General features: G+C 36.4%; 2 protein-coding genes across 2 annotated transcripts in view; one reads left to right on the forward strand and one right to left on the reverse strand.

Moving 5' to 3' along the window:
* Window positions 1-24: 24 nt before the first annotated feature.
* Window positions 25-6,389, reverse strand: Tsen54 (tRNA splicing endonuclease subunit 54). Its single transcript, XM_076117693.1, has 7 exons — window positions 6,242-6,389; window positions 5,278-5,442; window positions 4,821-4,968; window positions 3,685-4,630; window positions 3,228-3,320; window positions 1,327-3,136; window positions 25-894 (listed from the first exon to the last, which is right to left on the reverse strand). The coding sequence occupies exons 1-7, from the start codon at window positions 6,262-6,264 to the stop codon at window positions 729-731; spliced, it is 3,351 nt and encodes a 1,116-aa protein (XP_075973808.1). The 5' UTR covers window positions 6,265-6,389; the 3' UTR covers window positions 25-728.
* Window positions 6,390-9,625: 3,236 nt separating this feature from the next.
* The window catches only part of ckn (CRK like proto-oncogene, adaptor protein), a 272,066-nt gene continuing 254,032 nt past the window's right edge, over window positions 9,626-27,659 (forward strand). Inside the window, exon 1 of the mRNA XM_076117702.1 lies at window positions 9,626-9,912. Within this exon, the coding sequence (XP_075973817.1) occupies window positions 9,897-9,912 (16 nt within the window). The 5' untranslated portion in view covers window positions 9,626-9,896. The remainder of the gene's footprint in view (window positions 9,913-27,659) is intronic.

Here is a 27,659-nt window from a genome sequence, read left to right on the forward strand (position 1 = left end):
AGGATGAAAAAAAAATACAAACCATTTCTTCATGGAACCATGAACATAATAATATTTTATTTTTAGATGGTACATATTTTTACAGATTACAGCTTACATCTGAAGGTATTTTTATTTTATAAATAAATATGTACAAGTTACTACGACTAGAGTACACAGTACAGTAGTTACTTAAAATAAGTTGATGTATTTGATACATTCTAAAATTGGGTTTAGCCCAAAGAAGTACCCTAAAAATGGGAGTACAAAAACGAAATTAATAAAAACAAACTTTACTTAACAAAAGGGCCGAAACATCGAGAAAATAGTGATACTCGTAAATATTACGACCCTACTTTTGAAGGACAACATTATTAAAATATTTGTTTACTGCTTTATATTTATGTGTCGAATCATGCATAATCATAAAAGTATGTAAATCGCAAGATCAATTCTCCATATAATTCACAGAATATAGACCTACTTTATAACTCAAGGAGCCAATTCCTTATTACACATCACGCCTTTTATACCCGAAGGACACCTTCATCTTGGCAGAACTGTATGAAATTCGCGCATTTTTCGCCATTAACAATGTTAGTCCCATGTAATAGAGGGCGAGCCTATTGTCATATACCGGACCAATTTTCTATTATACATATAAGTACACATTTAATTGAATATACCTTTCGTACTCAACATCGATAAAAGTAAATTAAATATTTGTAAATATGGAAAATCAAAGTATATTATTCTGAATGGTCCGAAGGGATATACACTGGCAAGTCTACCGGGTTGATTTGTAAGTATGAGACAGAACTGATACCGACTACTGCGAACACGATGACTACGTTGTCGTCGTATTGTGAGTGCAGCGCCTTTATGTCAGCCGTTGGCGGGAAACTTGATGATTCACTGAAATTGAAAATACAGAAAGTTAGTTGAGATGCAAGACTATGTAGGCACAGTTATGTACAATAACATTTTTAGTTATAGGGTTTATTTACGTGTGCTCAATATTAAATCCTTCATATCTTCTATCCTTCAGAAGGAAGATACGTGAATATAGAAATATTCACGTATAGATTTACACGATCATGACGTGAATTTTATTCGAACTGATGACTCAATTAAATTAAATTCTTTGCGATGGGCGTCTTAAGTAGTGGGTTATACAGTCAACAAACTGATTTTTACACATGTTCAAATAAAATGATCGTGCAATACCATATGAGATCCGAATCATTTGTCATTTTTACGAAAGATAGACTTGAGCCCAAATTCTAATTAGAATCTATTTACTGTCTATAATGTCGTAAGTTATTAATAAATAGTATTTCTACTTACTCCAAGCAAACAACTCTGAAATGTGCTTTCGGTGGATCTGTTTTCTTGAAATTGGCAACATCTCTATAGTACACATCAAAGTGTATAGCAAGGTTGGTTGCATCATTCATTTCTTTGTTATTCCTAATAATTCTCAGTTTTTCTAGCAAGGATGGCATATCGGAAGAATTGTCCGCATCTATTAACGGTCTCATGCCTGTCTGTCCGTCTGTATCGTTACCTTGCAACACTTCTATCGGCACATTTTGAAACGCAAATTCAGTTTCCTCTAAATGCTGAAGGTACGCTATCTTCGCTTCAAACCAATTATTGAACTGATCGAAATGATTTTTCATGAAATTGAATATGTAGTTATCTTTTTCAGCTTCTGCAAAGATGGAGCTCATATTTTTCTTGTGAACAACCTCCGGTCGGCCAAAATCATTGCTAGGTGGTAACCAGTGAGCGCGAAAAATCTTTGTCAAGTCCTGAGTGGTTGGAGTATGATGGCTTGAGTTCGCAATATCCATATTTTCAGAATCTGTTGGCATATTAACAGTTTCTTTGCTAGTACTCGGATAAACGCCACCACTTCGCCTTTCAGACCGTCGTTTTAAAATGTTAAATGGATTCCTAAGTTTCTTACTTTTTACCTTCTCAGGTTCTTCAATGACACAGTCTTGGTCCGAATCAGACTCGATATTAATGAATTTTCTGTCTATAATTTCAAAATTACTATTCATGTATATGTCGCCATCATAAGACTTATTGAACGTTTTAATTGCTTTCGACAGAGCTCTTTTATGTTTTGAAGTCACTTTGCCTTTAGCTCCGAGATCTTTGAGCTTCAACGCTAGTTGTCTTAGTGTATTCAAATTCCCATTATAATTGTCATCACTGTCAGTTCTCTGTCTTTTATTACTAGACTCATCATCGTCCAATTCAATAGTTTCAACAATAGATTCATCACTCACAACTTCGAATGCCTGACTTAATCTTAATTTGGCCTTGTATTTAAAATTGTATGCGGACAAAAGTCTATGAAGAGATTCAATGTTCCGTACTTCGGGACTGCCACTAGCCATTATAAGTTGTTTTAATCTAAAAGCTAGATTCTTAATGCTCTGCAAATGTGTTGCTTTGGCACTTCTCTTTCGTTTCCTAGAGTTTACATTTGACGCTGGCATATTGGAATTTACATTCGTGTTATTAGGATATGGTCTTAATAATGGATTTGGCCTCGGTTGAAAGTTGGATTGAAAACGGTTTATATAAACATTTGGCAGATACGGCCTTTGGACGTACAAGTTGAAATTTATAAAGTGTGTATTATTTTGAGTTACAAAGAAGTTTGGTCGAAATTGTTGCCTTGGCTGAAACCTAGTAGCGTTAACGATCTGTGGGTTTTGAGGTAATTCTGTGCAAGAAGTGCTTCTTATTCTTCTGACATGATTGCCATTGACTTCCTCTGGTACATTATTAGGAGAATCCAGTGAGCGGGACCTGGACGATATCTTCTTTATACGATTCATATTTAACACATAGCTAAACTTGTCTACTACAACACCCGGTGGGAAATACTTAGCGTTCGCCACAGACACTGCAACAATCAGTTTTTTAAACATATCGGGAACTATTTCGAAGTTCTTCTCCAAAGTTTTAAAGTCACTAGGTTTACAATGTCTGCTGGTTAAACTCTTTAGTTTGTTGACGTAATTGTTGAAAATCTGATTTCTCTTTTTGATTAAAGCATCGGAGATAAAATTATCTATTTTTTTGGCACTCTTGTCTAATGCGTCGAAATTATTTAAATCTCCACTTTTTGGTGTATCTGGAAAGAATGAAAGGATGGTTGTAATTTTGTTATTAACTAAATTTTGCAAAACATGCGCCAGTTAAAGTTTTGATTTTTAAAAACGTACCTAAATCCATAACATTAGAATCCACACTATCGACTTCGATGGCTAAATTGCTGTCTTTGTTATTATCAACAACTTTTTCCATAGCTTCACCACCTGCAAGGATGAAGATTCTTATTTAACACTGTATCATATTCTTTTTTCTTAGTTCTGTCAGCTGTGTAGTGTCTACATCTTCAGATATATAATGCAGATAGTGACAGTATAAAAATAATTAACCAATTAATGTCCCACTGCAGGACAAGGGTCTCCCCTTCCCAGAATGGAAAAGGGTTTTGGGCATAACAAAATATAAATATATTATGTTAGCTGTTTGTATGTATATGTACAAGTCTATGTGACACAAAAAATATTTAGTTATTAGCGTAAGATAATAATTTCTAATAAAGAAACTTAAGTTTGTAACTACATAATTCAAACTTATAAGATTCTTATTAACTATTAGTGAAGTAAAACTTACTAGAATCAGGTAACTCCTGGGAATCATTGCTTATAACAATAGGTGGAGTGTGTACTTCCACAGAATTATTACTTTCTTCCATAATTTGTGGTGTACATACCACTTGAGGCTCACTACATACCATTGGAGAGGTCTGTACACCTTGTAAATCATTGTTTTCTATAGGAGGCGTAAGGCTATCATTTTCAACCACAGTAGTACTTACTACATCATCTGATTTAGTTGTAGAAGCTGTTTCTTCAACTGTACACATTTTTACTATTTCATTACTATCAATCTCCATTACATCTTTACTTGTCTTATCTTCATTCTCATTAATATCAGTAGCAATAGATTCTGTTGAATTAGATTCAGTATTTAATTCATCAGAATCGGTTTTACATTTGTCTGCACCATTTTCAATTTCCATAGTATTTTGTGATTCTTTTGAATCTTTAGTCTCATCACTTTGTGTGTTATTACTTTCTTTTTCTGTGTTGTCATTTTGTTCTGTAAATGGCAGTGGTATATTCTCTATGTTCACGTCACAAGTAGTGTTTAGTGCTACTGTAGGTAGTGGAATACTTTCAATTGGCAATTCTTCTTTATCTTCTTTTCTGCTTTCTGTTTTGCTCTCTATTATTTCTACAGAAGAATCAGTTAGTGGTTGTTCAGTAATATCACTGTTCTCTGTATCTATTACTAGAGGAGTCTCCAAACTAATCGGTTCTTGAAGAGTTTCTAATACAGTTTTTGCAGGACTTATTTCTTTTTCAATAATTGAGGTACTTTTGTCTTTGTCTATATTTTTAATTGGCGGTTTTTTATGCCTAAATACTTTGTACCCAAGCCTACTGAGTGATGCATAGACTCTGTATTCCGTTATTGTTATATTTTCGTTAAGTAATAAAGCATATGCTTTTTGTAGTGATACTATAACATCATTATGTTTAAGTAGAAGACAGTTCTGAAAATGATAATTTACTATGTTTATTACTCTGGCAGGTTACAAATACATTAAATAATCATTAAGCAACTATAAAATGCATTTTAAATTTCCCAGAAAAATATTTTTGTTAAATAGCCAACATGAAATGTCTGCTTGAACAAACATCATAATATGCAAATGAAATAATAAAAGTGGACTTATAACTTACAACTTCCATCAAAAACAATGCTTCTTCAGGCATAAGATACAGAGTTTTTCCAACATTATATCCAAAGTACTGCCAGTAGCCACCAGCCTTTTGTGTCACTTGAGCTCGGTTCATGCCATCTAACCATTTAGCTTGACTTAAAGTACCACTGAAATTGTACAATGTGAGGACTGAGCATAATGAAAATTCATAGGTTAACTTTCCAATTACTTAAATTAATATGATAAGGCAAGGGTAATGGCAATGGCTTAATGCATATTCACAGGTTGGTAAATAAAATAAACAATTCTCTAAATGTCTACCTTAGATATTTGAATCATCCCTATAAATAATATTGCATTATTCCAAACTTAGTAACAAAATATAATGTTTACTTAATAATGACACACCTAACAAACTTTTATCCCCTAAAGAAGACCCTAAACCGAAGTATAAAGTTATGTATCATATAACTTACTGTTTTTCAATTCTTTCAACTTCAATCAAGTGTTTCCTTGCTTCCAAAGCAGCTTGAATCTGCTTCTGCTCCAGCCAGGACCCATTAGGTGTGACATCTTTCAAACCTATGTCTGGTAAAGTAGCATCTATCTTTGTCACACCTTTTGCTACAATTTCATAACCTCTGAAAAGATAAGAAAACAAATATACATTCAGTATTTACTTGTCTTTGCTGTGATTAGTAAATGTGCAAAAATCAAAATCAAAAATTTATTTTAGTTCAACAACTTAGTAGAGAGTTTATATACAACATTCGCTGCTGACAAAGGGGCACATGATTCAGAATTTAGAACATAGTGATCCACAGACTTACTCAATTGTCTGAGGCCTGTTTGATACAGCTACTTCCTTGTTGTAAAAAAGGAGATTTATGAATTATAATCTGGATAAATTGCGCATGCCGAGGCTTGTTGAACTAAGAGTGCTATTTGAAAATTTTCTACTGCAGCTATTTGTGTTCTGCTCATTTGCACCTCCATAAATAAATATTTCTTTTCAATATCTTAAACAATTTTAATGGAGATATTTTTTTTAACAAGTTCCAATGTTAAAAAGATTATTTTAAGGGATGATAATGCACAAATTCTCTTAACTTTTGCTATCTATAAATCGTAGATAGGTACTAATTTAAAGACATCTAAATTGTTATTCCTTGCCTAGTACCTACGTCTAAAAACAATTAATTCAGGGGAAAAAATGAAGGTAACTCGAAAGAAATGTATGAACATATATTACTACAATATATTGGTTATTAAAGCCGGAATTGGTAAGTGGCTTCTTTAAACTATATTTTATAAACAATGAACGTACTTCGTAGCAAACTTATTCACAATCTTGGACTTCTTTCACCATTAAACCGCAAAATGAAAATGTTGACATGTAAAGCAAAACAAATTTATTCATATAAATAGCAGGTTACTTACGACAATAGCTTGGGTTTCTCCATACTGTTAACTTGTAAGGATATAGTAATATGCACTGATCAATGCACTTGCAACCAAAAAATTACATATTTTAAAACTATATCAGATTGATTTGTCTGAACTTCACTTCAGTCTGTTCAAACTGACATGGTTCAGACAAATTACAAATTATGACCAGAGCGAGATAGCTCACAGATTTAAATAGGAAATATGACATGAACGAGTGAGATAAATGATTGTCAATGTTTTCAATCTTGAACGATTGAAACTGGAACGATTTTTGACACTAATGAAGTGGTATTGCTATAATAAAATGGCTGCCTTTTATTCTTTGTGAGGAAGCCAGAATTTAAACTTATATTTCACACATATTTATCTAATACCTGAATATACAAATGAATATACGACGTTTATAAAAATGTATATAACCAAGCAGACTTAATACTACAGTAAAACTAATTTCTCGGTTTATGTTAATTAATTTGATCTGTAGGATTTTTGAAGTTGCACCTTTCCTGAATTAAGATAGAATATATTTTTTAGGCAATTAATTAGTCTCGTTTTTCGCTCTATTCTTCTTCTAAAGTATAATATTAGAACAGTAGATTTATCTAATTAAAAAAGTTACATTTTTAACAAGTAGGGTTTACTTTAATTTCTATGCTACAAGATGTCACTACCAGTATTTCGTGATCAAAACCAAGGACATTAAAAAACTTATATTATGGTAGATTTTCTATAAAACTTTGTTTATCACTCATAATAATATATTCGATATCTATCCAAAGTATTGATTAAGGTTTTCACTTTTAAAATGTATATATTACGTTTTTACAATTTATATGTAGGTACATATAAATACCCTAGATATTTAAGCACCTAATAGTAGAGTTATACAGAAGAAAATACTTGCAGTGGATCGTAATAATCTAATCAAGAAAGTAAAATTAGTACAATGCAGTTATAATATTGATACAGTGTAAGTAATACCACATTACAAGATACGGGACTTGTCTTCATGTGATTACGGAGTAGGTACAATTATTTTAAAGTTCCAGTGTTATCGTGGTACAGATCCAACAAACTATTCAATAGAAAGTACCTATAATTCCATTTTCATGATGGTAGGTATCAAACCACGTTATACCTACTCCGATTCTAATAAAAAACATTGAAATGTTATCAAATCCCTTTAACCCCCTTTTTAAATTACGTACTATACTTTTAAGCTTTCATAACGATTCGCTGAAAAAACCTGAACACGAATGATAACTAAAAGAATGCTTCTCCAATTATTATCTATACTAATATAATAAAGCTGAAGAGTTTGTTTGTTTGTTTGATTGTTTGATTGTTTGTTTGTTTGTTTGTTTGTTTGAACGCGCTAATCTCAGGAACTACTGGTCCGATTTGAAAAATTCTTTCAGTGTTAGATAGCCCATTTATCGAGGAAGGCTATAGGCTATATAACATCACGCTACGGTCATTAGGAGCGGAGTAGCAACGAAAAATGTTACAAAAACGGGGAAAATTTTGACCCATTCTCTTAGGTGACGCAAGCGAAGTTGCGCGGGTCAGCTAGTTATTTATAAATAAGAGAGAGAATATTATTTATTCGCTAAAACACTAGTTAGTGAGAACTATAATAGTTCTTGAAATAAAACCTAATATCCCTTTCCTTGTCAGTTTGTGATTGACTAGAAAACAGTTAAACGAGCAACGCCTCCGATTAGTATACGACGTGACGGTTCCACTCATAATGTCAAGTTCGCCGACTTTTAAATTTAGCTGGGTAACAACAACACAACCGTAGCGTAAGCTACGAAGTTGTAGACTCGTAGTGGCTACGTTGTAACGTAGCACGTTGGTAGCATGCCTAGCGCGTATCGATTAGTCTCCCGGAATTACCCGACGACAGACGAGCGTAACCGAACTCAGCCGACTTCGTCCGAGATCTACGTCCATACATAGCGGAAGTAATGAAATGTACAGAAAGATATGAACCGGAAAAATTGTCGCTCTCTTTTTCTTCGCGTCGCGTCTTATCCGGATCCCTAAAAAGGCTTCCTTTGTCGGTTTTCCCTTTCAGCGCATTTCGCCTTCGGGCTTTAACGAATGGATATTTATATGAAAGATGACAGGGAAGACGACACAATACCCAATTCTATAAGTCATTTATCGCGTTAGCTTGTAGGAATAAAACCACATTTTAACTGTTTTTAAAGTTTATACCTACACTGACGACGACTGAATTATAAATAATGATTTTAAATAATGTAGTTAATCCCTAAACAAAAAAGATGCCGTTAGGCTGGACTGCATACGCTATAACTTTTTTCATGGAACAGTCTCATTAAAGTAGCAGTTAATTGGTTGTATAGTACGTGAGCCTAGTCGGGATGTCGCCGGGAAGTTCCCGTCGCGTTACGACCGCAGTCGGCGAGGGCTGGAGGCGATTTAACGTATTGTAATGTGAGTTTATACGACGTTCCTCCCCCTCGGCCCCGACGCCTTGCAGCTAATACCATAGCTCAATGATAGTCGCCAGTTCACGCACGCTGACGTCGGCCGGCATCGATTTAAAATTTTCCAAATTCGAACTTTCAATATTCGTATCGAAACCGAACCTTCTGTTTACAGACCATTGTAGGGAGGGGATGGGGTGGTGCACCCCAAGTACGTACCGTGTTATTTATGGTATATTTTGACGTGCTCGCTCGCTGCTAACTTCAAGTCGCATAGCATAATGGGGTGATGGATAGTGTTATCGGTCGCTATTCATGGTGTACCGCGTTCAAATTGTGCATTTATTATTGGTGAATAGTGGAAATCCCCATTGTTGACTGAATTTGTGTAGAACAGTGGTATTTCAGTGATTTTATAGGTTGTAGGGGTTAGAGACCGGCGTTTCATTCAATGCGGATTTTAAAACAGGATATGTTCCAAATATTTGTACACGATTTTTTTAAGTTTCTACAATGAAATCGTAAATGCGAGTTTGTGAGAAAAGTGTAGTGGAATTTATATAATTGTGTTCCTGTAAATCGGTATCCTGGATAGTAAAGAAGGTAAGTTTTAACCTTATCTAGAATAGATGTTACGGATTTTGTTTGCATCTTATAACATTGTGATATTTCGGTAAGACGTTAATTAAAAATGAACAATAGTGGCTGAAAGTTGCATACATTTTCTTATTTACTACGTGTTTGTTTACTATTTCGAGCACCGCGTAACGTTAATAAATTGCATAGTAGTTAGTGTAAACAGTACGTCTCGCTTAGATGTAGATCAGCGGCATCTAGCGGTGAACTTAGTCGAAAGCTTGTTAGTTCTCCCTCCTGCCGTTGTCAGTGGCGCCAAAGTGTCAGCCGGCGACACGCCTGCAGTCACGCGGCGTTGACGCGCGTCGCAACATGTTTGCGTGGGTGTAGATCGCATCGTGATAAACAATTTATGTGTTTTCTTCCTTATCATCTAATCAAAGTAGTGTACTCAGGTTATCCAGCGTGTACTATAACAACCTAATTGGAACTACGAATGTTTACATCAGTGTGCATTGTGAAGTTTTATGTTGGTGTTTTGTATGTGTGTGTGTTTTGTTGTTGCCGATACCGAGGGCAGGATTTTGGCCGTGCAGTGAAGGTCTAGGGCCGGCATGAGGAAAATAAACGGTGAGGACACTAATGTTAAAGATGTTTCAAGCACGTCTGCAATGCATGAGCGCGACTGACTGCCTAGTTAAATAAACATAAAGATAAGAACATGTGAAAATGTCACCGGGTTGCGTCCGGCGATAACGACACGCTGCAAAGTAAAGATCGTAAATAAAAGTAATTCTAAATTAGAATGTGTCCAACGTAAATAAGTTTTTAATTATGAACTTTTTCGCGGAAGGTTGTCGTTTGTAGCCATTACGTCAAGAACATGGGGTGCTTGTTATTTAATAGGGGAACGGTGTGCTGCCGTAGTAATAATAACTGTAGGGTTCGCACTTCTGCCCTTGAATTTATGATCGCCGAATACAGCTATATTTTAATAACGGACAGTATTTTATTTATAAAGCTTTATGAGTTGCCTAGGAAAAATTAACGGATTGACATCAATAAATAACAAACACGACTATTAGTCGACCGACTCAATCCCAACCTATCTAACCTTTAAGTAACTAACCTGAAGGAAATAGAGGAAGCTTTTATAAAAAGGATATTAAGTAGGTATCTGTCTCGAAATAGAATTGCACGAGAGTCGGAGGAACGGCCGAAAATCATTAACCGTAGCAGATCCCATACAAATGGTCCATAAACGTAATCCGACAATGTTTGATGGGTTGCCGGGCGCCCGGCTTCGACCGTTTGATTGCGAAACCGGCATTCTCCCTAGACAAAAGTTGCGTGTGAGCTTATTCAAAGAACACAAGGTTTTTTAGTTACTTAAATAACCATGATTTTGTATTATCATCAATAACTTAAACTAAAATCGTGGTCGGTCAAGGTCGATCCTAAGACAGTTAAAGACGTAACTTGAAGACAAGACTGGTGATGCAATGACTCGGCGGAACTTGATACTAAAGCTGATATCATTGAACTGTTCGAATATTCGACGCTGAATAAAATTTAAATTTAGGTAGGTATCAGCGTACCAACATTCCCAAACGTAATTTACAATTTCAATTTTGTGAATGTGACGCACTGTGAGGTCTGCGTTAGACGCGTTACGAGATTTATTGTTTAATGATTGCGACACAGACGGCGCAGAACATCTATTTGTTTTAATAACACTGTAGAGCGAAGACACATTTATGTTAAATGAGTATTAGACAGGTCGGAGTCGACTCCAGAACAAGTTATTAGCAATTCCCGCTGATGTGATGGCTAATTAAACTGAGTCCATCAAACTTTACCTCCCAATAAACAAAAATTCGGACGAAGTTAATTAGATTCGTCTTGTTCTTACGATAACGTGGTGCGAACGTCAAATTTGCGGCAGTTTTACGGCCTGAAAGAAAGATGATGCAGGCTACGAGTTCGTTGGCCCAAGCTTAGTTATTATGCTTGCACGTAGCAGCAGAAAATCAAATAAACACTCGCTTTCATCTCCGGTTTATCGGCGATGCACTCGGTAGCCTTGCACTTTGCCGTGTGTGTACAACTGTTCAGACGCACGCAACACAACATTACTCAGACACTCGAGGTCACCGACTTAATCCTAAGTCTTATTGATTATTTAATTTACATTGTCGGCATCAGAAAAAGACTAGAGTTTAATTAAAGTTTTAATTTCTTTCAACGTTGAACGCTTAAGTTGTTTACCTTTAATGAGTTGAAGTTAATTTCTTAGAGTGATACAGTCGTGTTCACCGCTTTGCGTTGATGACATTCCAAGTTAGATTACCTTTGTGTGGTACTGTCTCTCATAGAGTAGCCGTGCTCTCAAGACACTAGACGCCGCCGCGCTGACAAGTTTCATTCCATTGTGTGCACTTCATTAAACCCTATTGTTTGTTATTCATTAGTTCGTAAAACAATTTCTAGCAATCATACGTCTAATAACCGATAATGCCTCTATTGATTTTGCCAGTAGCTCGGAACAGCACTCTAATATTGACAATGAGCGGTAGTTTAGACGCCACTACGTGCTTTGAGAGTTGATAAGAATCCTACGTGACTCCCAGTTCATTGCTCCAGTTTTTTGCCACTTGATCTTGTGAATGAGTTTGCAGACCTTGGCTCGAAGACAAGGATCTTAGGCGGCAGGATTTATTGCTGCAAAAACACTTTACGAGTGCTCGAAAGACTCAGTACGAAGCTACTCTCTGCCTACTTATTCAGCGGAATAAACGTTTTAGTGGTACTTCGGCAGAGCCGTGTCCGCATTATAATACAATTGGCGTTTATTGCGGAACGATCATGAAACGTTGATGAGGCTGTGTGATAAGTTGTCATATCGCGTTATCACTTTGACCAGATCACCACATGTAAATAGTTCTGTGTGAAATCAATGAGTGTAACTAGGCGCGTTAGTGCGGTGTCGACGCCATGAATGCTGATTTTCAATACTGGCGCATTAGGAGTAGTTGTGGTGGCGCCGCGCGTGATTGCCATGTTGATTGAGATCACACGTATGTTACAAATTGTCGCTCCAATTCGCGTGTGACGAGCATATACACAAGTTCAATGAAACGAAGATATTAAAAAGGGAGAATATGTAACATTTTGTCGGTACTGTTTCTGCGTTGACAGTTTTTTGTGTTTAGTAGTTAATGAAGATACCGTTATTTACATCGTCAATCTAGGGCGCAGGTAAACGAGTCTACTTGGCGGCTCGCTCGTTTACCTCGAGAGGGTGGTGTGATATATTCAGGGCCCATTTAAATATTCCCAAGGGTGATAAGGGGAAGGGATGTGCGCCGGTTAATCAAGTAACGTGATCCATTTATCTGGAGCACTCTTGATATGGTACCAGTGAACTTTGGAATATTGTAGCCTCATTTTGGGGTTGAGATTGAAAACGATTGAACAGATAGTTAATCTAATTTTTCATGATATACTGTTTTATATTTGTGATTGCGGTGAAACCTAGAATCAAGGTAAAGTTTATGCGACTCACGTCACATTCGCATTTAAATCTAACTTTACTCTCACATTGTTACTCAGGTATGGTACTTTTAATAGCTTAATTAACGACTGGAAAGTTTTCCGACAAATGACTAGGCCCGGTTGCCATGTGTCTAGATAAATGCCACACCGAGGTATTGAGATATTTCCTTTATTTCTTGCCGTAATTAGATACCAGCTACAATCCAGACTCCGGACGTAACGATTTACAAGTCGTCTGTTGCTTCTTGACATAAAGATGTATTTTATTTTACAATGTTTCTGTTATTGTACCGGTATTTCAAGATGTTTTCTGCTTATAACATAAATTATGTTTAGAACGGCACTGTGTAACATGACTGTATCTTTTAAGAACAGTGAATTTTATGGAAACGTTTGAAAATGTTTTTGTCTTTGATACACAAAGTAGGAGATATTTATTTGATTTTTGTAGTATCTTAGCCATCGATAAAATTGGATCGATCGCAATGCAGTGAAATTGGAAACAGGCGGCAGTGGCTGGGTGCTCGGGTGTATGCAGCGTTGCTCCGTTTTACTGCATTCGATCTATTTACGGGTTTATGAACGTCGATAAACTCGGCGTTGAACCGCGCCGTCAGCCTGCATAGATACGTCGGCGAACAAATTCACTTGTAACGTACAAGTACTCATTTCTTACCCAATACATCAATTTAACTACATTGGAGCAGTTACTGTCCACGATTGTACCACTCAGCGCCAATTTATTAGCCTTCACATAATTTATACACATTCTATCTCTACCACTTCTTGCTACGAATAAAGTTATCTTATAAACTTATGCATGAGATTTCATTATTTTCTCCTTTCACGAAATTGCTTTTCAAAATGCAGGTTGCTTTCCCAAGTTCGCATCTCACTCGATTTTTAATCTTCTGCGCGGAATACAAAACAGCGAAAGAAACTATTTTTTTCGCAATGCAGTCAAAGTTATGGCAAACTTTATGTTAATTCAATTTGCGTTAAAGGCGAAAGTTGAATGCAAATTCAGGGTACACGTCTGCGACTAACAGTATCGATCTTCTTGGTGGTGGCGACTGTTGTAAAATGCACAATGAAGAACGGAACTGACACCACACTATTACATACAGGTCTGTCCATTGTCCAACTCTTTATGCTTTAGTATTTAAATAAGTGAAAGAGCTGACTTGATTGTCAGTTTCTACTGTACTACACCTATTAAGGTCTTTTTCAATACTTAAGTACCAAACCCCAATACTAAAAATACAACCTTGAGAATCCATAATTAATGATTTAACAGAACACTTTGTCTTCTTTGTGTTGTATGATTCAAAGAATGCAGCAATAGGAGCATTCATCGTGAGCTTAAGAATTAGTGCGTTAATCGTTGAAAACTTCACTCTAATACCAGTTTACACTTCGAGTTATCGCTACGAATGCCTTAGCATAATGTAAGTCGTTCATCGGCCCAGGAAGTGACGTCATCGCGGCCTCACACACGTTTCCTGTCTTCTCGACCTTCACCTAAAAGCCTTAGTACTTTTGTCTCTTTTATTCTTGATTTTAGAGCATGTCATTGTGGGATGCGGTTGAGATGATGTGATATGACTGTGTAGAGATTCCTAGTTAAAAAAAGCCTTTTGTAATGTAAATAGCATTTAAAAATACATATTTCGTATATTATGGATCATTTTTAAAGTGGTCAAGTTAGTTTGTTAAAGTAAAACTCTTTTCAAGTTATCCCACGCGATCATTACAATCTCTTTACCGATTTCGACATGCATATATGTATTTATTCAGTAAACAAAAATCAATGTCGTTTTACAGACATAGTTCACAATGTAGCCTGCAGTTGTGTTCCACAAAAAGAAACAGTTTGTAAGACTTTCTTCATTGATTAAAGAAGACTGTACATTCGTTTAGATGCTGACTTTGCTGATAGCCAACAAAGACTTACACAGCGATATATAACGTGAACGTTTCTGCTTCAATATGGAAAAACCTTTAGTTAGAATTTAAAATTAAATCTAGGTAAGTAATTAGGTATGTTACCTACACATCCGGGATTGACTCAGACATTTACGCAATCGATATTTAAATCAGATGCCTAGGTAAAACCTACATACATTTTTGTATTTATGTCTGTAGTTTAAACAACTTATATAGGTAATTAAGTACCTAACATTAGAACAGTTTGTTCATGAATTCGAATGCTTCCACCACTGCGGGAAGTCCTAACTGAATAGATGCTGATGTGACAGTATTCTTAGACAAACCAGGTTCTGTCATCCCGTGTATTCTACAAGTACTCTTACAGTGAGGTCGTGAGTCACGAGGTTGTCCGAAGTCATCTCGCTACCGTTCACAATGCGATGTTTGGCTCCTAGCCTAACAATGTGTGCAGTTTTGACAGCAACCGCCTTCGGACGCGACGTTGTCGTAATATTTCATTGAGAGACAATGTTGTTGCAGTTCTTGTATCGTATTGCTCGTCTTTTCTTACATCTACATTCATGCTTAAGTACTTTAGAAATCATTATTGTGTGCTTAAGTGATATATGAGTAGAGAGATCGCTAACAGCCAATATCTCTAGCTCTGTTCTGCATTCTTCAATTGTTTCTTTTCGGACTCAAAGCGTCGAAACTCGTCTCATTTGTCTGTCATTCGTAAATGAAGTCAGCAAACAAATCATTATTTCCCAGTATAATATCAGGAAACATAATTTGTTTCCAACTGCAAGTAATATGATATAGTGTGCGCATTTTACTACAACAGGTTTAGCCAGGCTTTGTTGACAAACTCACTCCCTGTCGTGCTAAAGCATCGTCCACAATATACGCACTAATCGTTACAATTACATTCTGATTTTACATTCAACTAATAACAGTCTCACCAACCATTACTTATCGTCAAGATACTCTTAAGTCTAAATACTTATTGCCTATGATTGGATTGCAAGCACAAATTAGTTTCTGGACATAATTTTTGATAATTGTAGAAACAAAAATCACATCAGCAGAAATGAAACAGCATTCAGTATTAAAATAAACAATACCCAATTATCACTTAATCCGCAGCTGGAACGAACAGCTGTCCAGTGTACGAGACGACAGTTATCCAAAATATATGAACTTACTGATGGTGTGTGCGGTTCGGTAGTCCATGTAATTGGTCTCCCCTGTCTGTCGCACGGCGTCGAATTTTGTCCCAACTATTATTATCACGTGCCATGTTACTCGAAGAGTCCTAATGCGATGCAATGCCATGTAATTGCTGCGTCATATCGCCACTGCATTGCGTTTAACATGCAGTTCGTGTTAAAAGTCGTTCTTGTGACGTACCTACGATTGTAACTGTTTCAGCAATTGTTTGTTGGTTTAGTTTGAAGTTTGCACTTGAAAACTGATTGCTTTCAAGTTTAAACTAAGTTTATAATGTGCTAAAATATAAGTTGCTGCTTTTATAATCTTATAATTAATGAGATATTGTCAAAACTGATTCGCACGATATGTTAAACAGTTTCGTCTCTGTTGAAACTTTTATTGAAATACGTAAACCCTATAACAAAGTTTATGCGACTTCCTTTATGGACGCTGCCTTCGGCACCTGGTTCACTGTTTTCAATGATAATGAGAGAGAGCTAGCCTGTCATGTTTATTTCAAACGACATCCCACGTGGGACTGTCGTCGGGACGGTGGGAATCGCGACACAACCCGACTCACATCACCATACATACTTATACCCCATAACAACGGACAGACAATCACTGCTGTCTTAATAGCCTATGAATACTTTCTTATTATTAATAACACCATTATACAGCTTTACATTTCGAAACAAGCTTGAAATATGAATCTGGCTTCAGCACTATTCAACGTGTATTATCCAAATCGATGCATATAAAGTATTCTGTATTACTCAACGATGCGGATGAACATACTTAATGTGTTATTTGAGTAAAAATAGGTTAAATAACAGATTCGGCAAGACAGAGTTAATCTAATTTAATCCGGACGTCAGTAGGAAGATGAGGGCACGTTCTTTATCGGATCTATTTCGATAATGTTGTAATAGTTATAATTAGGTGCTTAGTAGTAAAGCCATCAATATGAATCACGCTTCTAATCTTCGATAATATTTACCGATACCGGTGAAACACCATAAACCTGTCAAATGCATGATACTACTACTACTAAAATAAGTGACTTTATAATGAGGTTTACAGTTTTTTATCAGTTAGACGACAGTAGTCATTGAGTTTGTAGTCAATGAGACAATAGCATGGCCCGCCGCGGTTCAAGATCACGACCGATGTGTTACGTAAAGGCACGGGAAACGAGCATTCAGCCTGTTATGAAAGTCCATGTGGGAGTTGCTTGATGAAGTTACCTGTCTTTGACCCTTCGCCGTTTTGTTCGGTACACGTACATGTTCGTAACTTTACATCGTAATTTTCCAAAGGTGGTCCCGAGGTTTTGTCGTTTACGACTGCTTTAATATGCCAACTTACGGAACCAGAAATAATTAAACAGAAAACATTTGGAAATGTTACTTAGAGTTACTTTTTATCAGCACATTAATCATGACAACTTTCGCAAAAATGTCTCTTTATGTATAAGTTGAAACTAAGTAGACATCTACAAGCTCTGATAAGAATTCAACAGCCACTTCATCTTTTAAAAGTTGTAACTTATCTTTCACTGGCACTCGAGAAAGGTGACAAGGAAAAAATATTACCGAAATGTAATTGTTCCCTTCAAAGAAAGGAAATAGAAAGTTCTAGATCTAATCTGTGTAATTCAATATGGGTAAAAAACAATAGGTCGAATTGTAACAATGTCTCCGGTCATTGAATGAGTTGTTCCTGAGCGAGATAATCTCAAGAAACGTCCATGGCGACTAACTAGAAGCATACAGAGAGTGACATTAAATAATTTTGATACAGATTACAATACAGGTAACATTGTTCAGTGAAAGTACTATTAAGAACAAATTGGTTAGGAATAAATTAACTTGATGCTAAATAGATCCTTATTCGAACTGGTGCTGGTTAAAATATAATTATGACTGACCTATTTGCTAACACCTAAAATTGATGGTGTAAACAGGAAAAAATATAGGAATAACTATCTCACACACGTGAAAGAATGCAGGATGTAAAGAGGTAGGCTGCAATTTTATGACGAAGAGGCCAAAGTAACAATGTTTATGACGTGTGAAGTCTACATGCGGACAATAACGTCTATGATTACACGAGTAAACTATTGAATTACGAATGATTTACGGCAAACAGCAACGTTTAAGAATGCCGAAACTGTTGTTAGATTGAATGTCCTAAGGTTTTATACAACCGGATACAATTTGCACTTTTATCAGTGTCTGTACGTGTAAGTTGTCACTTTCCAGTCGTGACTCACGAAGACAACACAACGAGCTTTCGTTGCCTCCATCTAATGCTAGGGTCACTTTGCTGTCATAAATTGCAAATCGTTAGCATTTAATATTCTTGCACCCGTGTCTTAAGGTACAAATTCGTATCGCTAGTATTCATTTCAGTTCCGTTACTTTCTGATGTATTGTGCAAGTGATCTAATTAATAGCAATCGGTTGCTGTTTAGAATGTTTATTACAATATTCTTGTTGCTGACAATGTTCTTTATGTGGAACGGATTAAGTAATTGTATAATAAATGATGATATCGTAGATTAAATACCTATGCACAGAATCGTGCTAGCATCGTTCTAATTACGTTGCGCAACCACGTGATTGTTTCAAAAACATCTTGATATAATTTGTTGGGAAATATTTTATCGATGAAATTTTGGCATGTATTGTTGAACAAAGTGAGCTTATGTTGTAACAGTACGATGTTTGTGTCAACTTGCATGATTTATCGCCTATCAAATTTTGTTAGCTGTATAAAGTTGTAACGAGCAATTTCGGTCACGTTTTTATCGAAACGATGTTTGTCCCCTAAAATGCCAAGTTATAAAACTTTCTTAATCAGTACTTTCTTTGCGCAGAGTGCGAAATAAGAGTTTTCCGTAAATAATTTTCATCCAAATTCTATCTTTGACTTCGTAATCATTTCGTCGCCGTTAAAATGTGACACCAATTCTACCGAAATAAGGTTCGATATCCCGACGAAGGACAGTCGAAATCCGTAAAGTACTTAATGTTTTCAATTCCGTATAATCGGTTTAGAATTTCCAGAGTTCCGCGTCAGTAATTGGATTGGGCGAAGTTGGCCGCCTCTAGGGTGAATTTTTCAACGGTCTTAACCGCAAAGCTTACTTAGGAATCAATGGCGGGCAGATTGTATCTAATCAGTATTTGTATTTATAAGAGTTTCATTCGGTTTGCTCTCAGCACCTTATAATCATTTACTATATTAATTGAAGTTAATTCCTAAAGAGAAAATAATTTGACTTATTAAAATACATTTCTTAGAAACCTTCACATCTGTCTGAGGCTCACAAATATAAAGATAAGCCTCAAAACAATAGTTTCCTTATATCACCGCAAAGTTCTTTAACAGCGACATTAATATTTTACGACGGAGAGTTGTTGCCAAACGTTACGACGTTATTATCATATACAGAAAATATGACAATCATAGAATACTGAGCGTAGTCGTGGCGGTGTACTGTGAGAATACATGAAAATGTTTAGCCTCTGGCACGTGACTTTTACTCCATATAAAGTCGGCAAATCAATTCGTACAGAGGGATTATTGCCGGATCGCGAGCAAAGAGTGTGTATTACTCGTTCAATACACATTCTTATGATCTACATCGGCATATTTTCCACCCCGTCTGCGTTTTTTATAAACTCGCACCCACTTTGCACAACTTTTAATATTGTACGGGGGAGCAGATGTTGAAAACCTTTTACCTATTCGGGCTCGCTCACACATCACAAGGGTAGGCCTAATGTGCGCGACGCGCCGGCGTCGTGCGACAAAACGTCGAGAGCACTTCACATAAACGTTTAAGAGGACCGCTTTTCTTGATTTCGTCTTATCTAAGATTAGTTTGAAATATGTTCGCAATACAACTTTAATCAAATTCTAAAAGACATTTCGACGTCTAGTATATTTAGTTTTGCTTGCCTTTCGGTTTGCAAGTTCTGAATATGGTTGAACTCGAACTTTAAGGTCGGCAGTCAACACCTTAGCGGTAGGATTATTGGCTCTTAACATTGACAATGATGTATAGAATAGTATAGAACTTGAACCGGGACTATGAACTGAGCGCGCGTGTTTTATGGTCGCTTAATGTATACTCGAGTAACGGTGTCGTCAAATATGAATTGTAAAGTCAGATGCTATGGGACTGTTTTCAGTCGAACACGTTACGAAACATGACGCAAATGTGTTGTCGCTGTGCTAGATAGATATCGGAAGTATTTGAATACATGTGCTCTTACTCATGTTTGTTTAGTGTACAGGGAAGTGGATTCTTAACATACTTTAAGGTTTGTTTACAACTTTGATGTACTAAGGATAACATAAATAGAATTAAAGATAGCAGGGTCGGTTATGCCAATGATTGGAGGATAATTGGAGGATTCTTATTCTTAACGTGCCTCTTTTTGACGGTTACGTCTGAATCAATTTCTTAATAATCGAAGAACATAAAAGCAATTGATCTTCAATAAACACTACAGCTGAGTACATACTTGAACTATGAAAAATGTGTGTGTAGTGCGGGCACAGTGCGGGTGACACTCGTCGAGATATTGTTATCGATTGGTCGCAGGAAGAGGAAACGTCGCGAGAAAATGCTCAGTGACATGTCTCGGAACATTCACCTCACTAGTACGACACTTTGTTGCAGTGTGTTCTCGTTCACGTCTTTGATATTAATTGCTTGTTGGAGTTCAATGTTGAGTTAAAAAATGTTGTAGAGTCTGCCTTTTGTACTAAGCATGTAGACTGTAGATAATAGTGTTATTTCACCAGTTTAGTTCGTTGCAAACTATATGTTATAATTTAACAACGTGGCTAAACTTTGCTGTTCATATTAGGTACTTCCGTGAAGTAAATTGTTTTGTTGTCTTGAATCTTGAATGAAGGTTTTCAAAACACAATGGAAGTAGACTTCAGCTCGGTATATTGCAGCTATTATAAATTTACGCTTACATAATCCCAGGAGTAGATAATAGCGCCTACTGCAAAGTCTGGAAAGTTTTGACGTAATAAGTACACGACCCTTTTACACGGATCTATAGTCCTGTGCCGTCTTACCACTCAGCCGAGCCATTCACGAGCCGCTTAGTGTTTCAGACCTTTTGAAATATTACAACGTAATTATAGTTGGTGATAACCAAGTTCAAAGGGGCGATTGTACTCCAGTCCCGGCACGTTTGAAATATTCAGAAGTATCCCAACTTAATTAGGGCGGGTACTTTTGCACAGGACGAAAATTTATGACGGAAGGGGACGTCACAGCCGTAAGTCATGGCCGATACAACCCGGCTGAAGCGAGTGAGAGGTGTAATGTATGTAAGGACTGAGCAATAAGCGACCTCCCTTCTTGACCGGATTAAATTACTGGCGCCACGCCGTCTAGTGTTGAGCGCACCTGCCTATCGATTTTCGGGAGTTCCTCATGTGAATTCGGGTAATTAGAATTGAACGTACATGCGAACGTTCAAATTCGTGCAACTGAAATTTAATTAGCATAAACAAGCGCAGGTGTAGTAGTGTTATGTTAATAGCTTCAGATATAACTAAAGCTCGACACCGTTTCCGTAATTATTCCACGTGTTATTGCTTTCGCTGCGGTTCAACGTTTCGTCACACTGTTAGCTGTTTCATTACTATCGATAAATAAAAATTAGCGCACTATGCAGTACCTACAGGCAGGATGAGAATCTAATACCAATTGACATAAATTATTTCTCAGTTTATTATTTGGACGTTGAATCTACACGATGTAATTATCGGTCATCTGGATTCTGCATTGTAAAGTAACTATCACAACGGGCGATCCCGTATGTTAAGTTGCATGAACACAAAGAGAGAAAAAGGCTTTATTTTTGTGGCGGGCTCAGAGTGAACCCAATTTATCGACATGCTAGTTATTTCCCAGCTCTAATAACAGTGAACGTCCTCTGGCCTGAGTTATACGCTCTTGAGCGGCGGCCGCCTGTCGCAGACTATTTCCTCTTTGATCCACTCGACTGCTGCGGTGGATTCTATTGCTTTTATCGAATACTTTCCTCCCCCTTTTTGCAAATGTTTTGGATTTTACGACATGTTGTGGCCCACTATTACAATGGTTTAGTGCTGGCGGAAAATGGAAGGTGAATTTTTTTTGTGAATTTCAACGTAATTTTCTCTGTTTTCAGAATTTGGCCTATAACACTTTATCGAGCACGCGTGGTAACAATTAAGATATGCTATACCTAAACGTATACTATATATAATGATGAAATATCTTATGCTGTATTATGTTAGCGGTAAATATTCAGAGAGGACCACCATCACCATCTTATACTTTCTTATAGTATTTAAAACGTTTCTTACAAATATACCTACGCAAAAATATAGGGAGTCAACATGTAAAGCAAAGTGGCCAGCGACAGCCGTTCTCGTTTATTGCTTGTCCATTTACTTAAACACATGTTAAGTGGTAACCCTAATGAAACCGGCTTTGCAAACGTCGAACGATACCATACTTATTTGTAGTTCGTAAAGGCCCATCCTTAAAGCGAATATGGACGTCTAATATCCACTGAGATTGACAAGCTCTCGACGTTCTGTTGCTTTTACTTATGATTAGACAGCTTAGTGGAAGATCAAGGTATTATGTATGACAATAAAAGCTCACACAACAAACGTACAAAGGGTTTCTAAGGGTCATCCTGATCCAATCGTCTGTCGGATATACACATGGAATGTGAACAGTACCAGGTGTTTCAGATTTATATCTACTGTATATAAGGTGCGATGCGACAAGCAAGTTTATAATTATAGAGATCCCATCAACTTTATTAAATGCAATGCCACAGTTATTAAAATTTTCGACGCACAAGAATTCCCAAATGATTCAATTCAGGGAGAGGGCAGGGAAGTATGTTAAAAATTCTTTATTCACGAGGTAGAGGTGTCCAAATGTTGACATACCTGTGCTCATGGTCCGTGGCGACAGGTGTTTTTCCATTGAGAGTTATGGCGAGACCCTCACAAAGCCGAGTTTTTACTATCTGAATTATTTATCAAGGGTTTAGAAGCTTAGCCGTGATCACGAGCGAGATTATGGAGCGAATCATGCTTGAGGGGAGAGCATAATTGAAGTTGTACTCCTGCGTTCAACTAATTATCTTTGATGAGATAGTCGTTGTTGTGTATTTTAGTCAGTTTTTAATTTTCCTCATATGCATTACACCTTTGTCTTAATTTTAATCCCGCTTTTGTTTGCGAAAATTCTAATGAACTGAACTAAGCTTTTGTTAATTAAAAACAATTTTTAACAGAGATGGTTATTAAGAATGGATCAGTTGCTAAAATGAACGTGATTATAAACTTAGTGCTGTTTACAACCAGCGATTAAAGATATTTTATCCCAATCTAGATTAAATCAAACAATGGTTTCTAATTCTAAAAAAAGTAATTTGTATCGCAACAAAAAAGCGTAGACAACAATCGAATTTATTTTTAATGTCTGAGAACTCTTTGTTTATGAAAAAAGTTGTTTAAAAAGTAAAACGAGAAAAAAATCGGCACGCGTTCACTTTCAAACAATGGGCGAAGCAATATTTGCTATAGGATTAGTGGTGTTTGTGTTTCTCATGCGATCCCGCCGGTCACCCGATGTGTCTTGAGCCAACATAATCCTCTAATATTGTTCAAGTTTAAAGCAACAATACTGACTAAAGTACCTTTCTATCTGTTGTATGAATAGTTCTATAGATGAATAGAATACTATTAAAATAACTCAGATTCGCCACAGTCAAGTAATGAACGGTTCTTTGTCATAAAAGGCGAAATTATCATTCGGCTTTTTATGTAAAAAGCTATCAAGTTTTTATTAGAAGTGCACGAAATCCACCGGTTTGGAAGTCGTTTTGCAGAAGCCATTTTATTCGATATTACTTGAACAGTGAAAAACTGGATTGATATTAAAATCGACACTAGACTTTAAAAAACTTTTGATTTGAAAATCTTTAACTTTATTTAAGCAATCAAGAATATTTTTGCTTCGGCATTTGTTTTTATCAAATTTGGTAATTGAAACCTATTACAATAATATATCACCTCCTCCTTGAAGCAAGTAGCAACATCGTCTAGTCGACAACAGTGACCCTGTTTGTCAAACAAGCCCGTACAAAAATCTCTCACGTTTGTACAAACAGGAATTAGAGAGATTGCCTTAACGTATCAAAAGGTCAATCATGAAAGTATTACTCGCTGGTAGCAAGCACTAAAAGGCCGTTCGGGTATCAGTCCATCACATCCTCATTTACTGCGTGCGCATGCCTTTGCTCACGCGACAACTTATTAATGGGTGACAACATTATCGCTGACATCTTGCGTGTCCCACCGGTACTTGTCCAACACGATCGGTATCTATGTTGACACCTGCATCTAGCTGGGCCGCTTATTCGTATGTATCACGTCAGAGTTGACCGTTAAAGAACTAATTATCGTCTTCGAAGAAAGATTTTTGAACAAATTTTACTGCAGCTTTTGGCAGTTTTGGGATTTTATCGCGGTTCACTGAAGTGTTTGTTTATGTGTTTGATATTTTTATGTCGTAATTCGTAACATGTGTTTAAATTTGATCGCTACGAACAACACCTTACTGAAATTCTGGTTTTATAATGACAAGTCTGAATCTGATAAATAAACCAATCAAATGTAATGGCTTATTGTATTGGTATAAATCGACCAAAAAACTATGATTGTCCTTATTGCACTTAATAGTGATATACAGCAGCACTTAAGCCCACCTGCCGTGTGGGTACTTATTAACAAATTACTGGTAATTTTCACAAAAAATGTATGCCATCTTTCAAAACAGGTGAGGATATTTATTACTTTTAGCACATTGCATGTTGCCCCCTGTTACTTGTATGACGTGATTATATCTGCGCTGGCAGCTGCAGTCATTTGTTTTCCAGAAATATGAGTTTTTATTATAAAGTACAGTAATGAAGGACTCATAATGAATTGGGCATACCAGCTGTCGATTAGTGTTTATTAAGGTGCCTAAGAATTATTAACGCTGTACGTTTTTTAATGTATTATAAAGCATCTGCTTTTTTTTAACATGACTCCATTAAAAGTGGGATCATGTATTAAATATTCGTTAAATTGATTAACCACAATTATAAATTCTACGACAAAAGACCTAGACAAACCTTGTTACGAGATCAAATGGATCCACTAGTTTCCGGAGAGACATTGCACTTTAGTCAAAGTGGTTAAACAAGTTTGCAGGTTTGTGTGCTTCGAGCAGAGGATGTCGACCTATCAATTAATCTAGTGTTCATTAATTTATCTCCAGTTCTAAGGGCCCTTTTGTGACTCTTTAATTACAGGTATATTCAGTACACTCGTATCCTATTTCATCAACGTTTGTAAGTTATTAGCCTTCTATAAGTTTAGCATGTATTTCTGCAGAGTGTACAGTTATTACTGTTCATATAATACGTGGATTATACGCACAGAATATCCGAATTAATTACGTAGACTTAACACAAATAACTCTCTGTGAAGTCTATTGTTGGCGCTGAAAGCTTATTTTCCGCCTTCTAGGCTTTATTCTCCTCAAGATATTTTAGTAGGACGTCGAACAAAGCACGGACTACTAATGTGGGTATTATGTAGATGACTCAGTGCCTTCATTTGGGAGAGTTTCTGTAATTTCTGGTTTTACTAAATATCACGCTTTCATATCTTTCACTGTTGTAATTACAAAACTTGTTTTAAAGGTTCGCTTTCTCGGTATCGAATAGAGGGTTTTTTTTTCTTTGCACATAGCAACCCTTCAGTTCTTCGAAGAATCACGAGCGGCGTGACAGTTGTGTCGCGACCGCTACCAAAAATGGTCATGCGACGTCTGCGCACCTTAGGATAGACATCCGCTAGCGCAGTTTTGGTCTAGACTTAGTTCAGCTCGTTCTTTTACTTTGAACTTTAGGCCTTCGTGGTATTTCACTCGGTAAAAACTTGTAACCGTATTTCTTTATAGGCTTTTAAGGCATTAGAAAGAAACGATGACACAGATGATCTTACCATTGGTTCTTTGGAAACAATGTATTTAAACTTCTAGATGTTTCTGCCTTACTTAAATGTCAAGAGATATTTGAACAAGTGTCTTTTTGTTTTAATAAATACATTCATTGTATGTTTAGTTACGTTTTTGTTTTCGAAATAAGTCTTATACACCGTTCATCGACCGACGCAGATACCTGAAACGAAGTAATAAAACCAACGATATCTAACTAGGACGTATTTATTTTGTAAACTTGCGAAGATTTTGCATCTTCAAATCAAAAAGCTGGTACATGTATTATATTCTTTATCACAATTTATTCTTATAAATAACTACTTGTATTTTATAATAGTCACTTCTCTTGGCTAATTCCTCAGGAAAACCAATCTAGATTTTCTACAACGCAACTACAAGATTCTAAACAAGTCAAACGCACACGCACCTTAAGCGCGGTGGTCATGTCTGCGCCTGCCCCTGTTCCGTGTCAGCTCTGCGGTGTTGCCTATTAGAAAAATATTGGCAAGCAGTAAATCTAGCACAGTATTACAGTCGGAACCCACTTCGATACATTGTAGTAAATCGGGGGCTTGTTAACAGTGTTACAGAAAATGTAAAACTGATTTCTACAAATTGTCCGCTGTCCTTTTAGACTTGCAAAGTGGGACGATAGTTTCAATTGTTTAGTGGCTTCGGCAAATTTGTAATCTATTTTGTTTTACAATATATTTCTCTATTTTATATACTGCTGTTCAGAAATATTCTGTTGCCGAAAGATAATTTGTAATGAGACGTTTCCCACTTACAAGTATCGTCTCTTTATGGCAGTGTAGTATTAGTAAACATGCTTTGGTCTCTGCCTTCCCGTCTGGGAAGATAGCGTGATTTTATGTATGTGTATTCTGAAGCGAAAAAGAAAAACAGTCTCAATTTTACATTACACTCTGCGAACAATAGATAGAAGGGTCTAAATTCTCTCAAATATCGAGAATTTCACCGCTATCTTAAGTATTAGGTATTTGCTAGTAGTTCACTAATGTCCCAGTTCTGACATGCCCGTCTCGGTGTTATCACGGCCGATAAGGAATTTGACATTCCTAATCTCTCTTGACACGGAGTTGGTTTGTGAAAACATTGACTCAACTATACTTATGATAAAGTTAAATGCAGTTAGAGTCATTATGAACTTCGCTTTCAGCTAACGATACTGTAAATTTTGAATCATTGTTTTTGTAATAGGAGTGAAACTTTCATAAAGGGAACTAAAAGTATTTTGAAAATAAATGACTTTTCTGTCTTTATTTGGCTAGCTTTCGTAAAAAATGAAGTGGATCAGTTTTAATATAAGGAAGGAACATACAAATCAAACCAATAAATAACACGTATGACATGTCTGAAATAACTGACGACATTTAATATGCACTTAATAACGTCTTTGTCCAGCAATTAATAGCCAATATGGTATAAAGTGATAATTAAACCTCGATGAATAAATTGGTCAGTTGTCGGAGCCCTATTACGTACCTTGTTGAAAATGATTGATCGCAATGAAATGTCCCACGGCATACGTTTACTCCGTTTCTATTAAAACCAATCACTT

This window comes from Anticarsia gemmatalis, chromosome 8, assembly GCF_050436995.1.
Source record: "Anticarsia gemmatalis isolate Benzon Research Colony breed Stoneville strain chromosome 8, ilAntGemm2 primary, whole genome shotgun sequence".
Classification (NCBI taxonomy): domain Eukaryota; kingdom Metazoa; phylum Arthropoda; class Insecta; order Lepidoptera; family Erebidae; genus Anticarsia; species Anticarsia gemmatalis.

Coding starts and splice junctions, on each gene's coding strand:
- Tsen54 (XM_076117693.1), bottom strand. CDS start 6,264: ATGGAGAAACCCAAGCTATTGTC. Junction 4,969..5,277: donor GTTGAAAGAATTGAAAAACA/GTAAGTTATATG, acceptor GTACAATTTCAG/TGGTACTTTAAGTCAAGCTA. Junction 3,137..3,227: donor TTCTAATGTTATGGATTTAG/GTACGTTTTTAA, acceptor CATTCTTTCCAG/ATACACCAAAAAGTGGAGAT.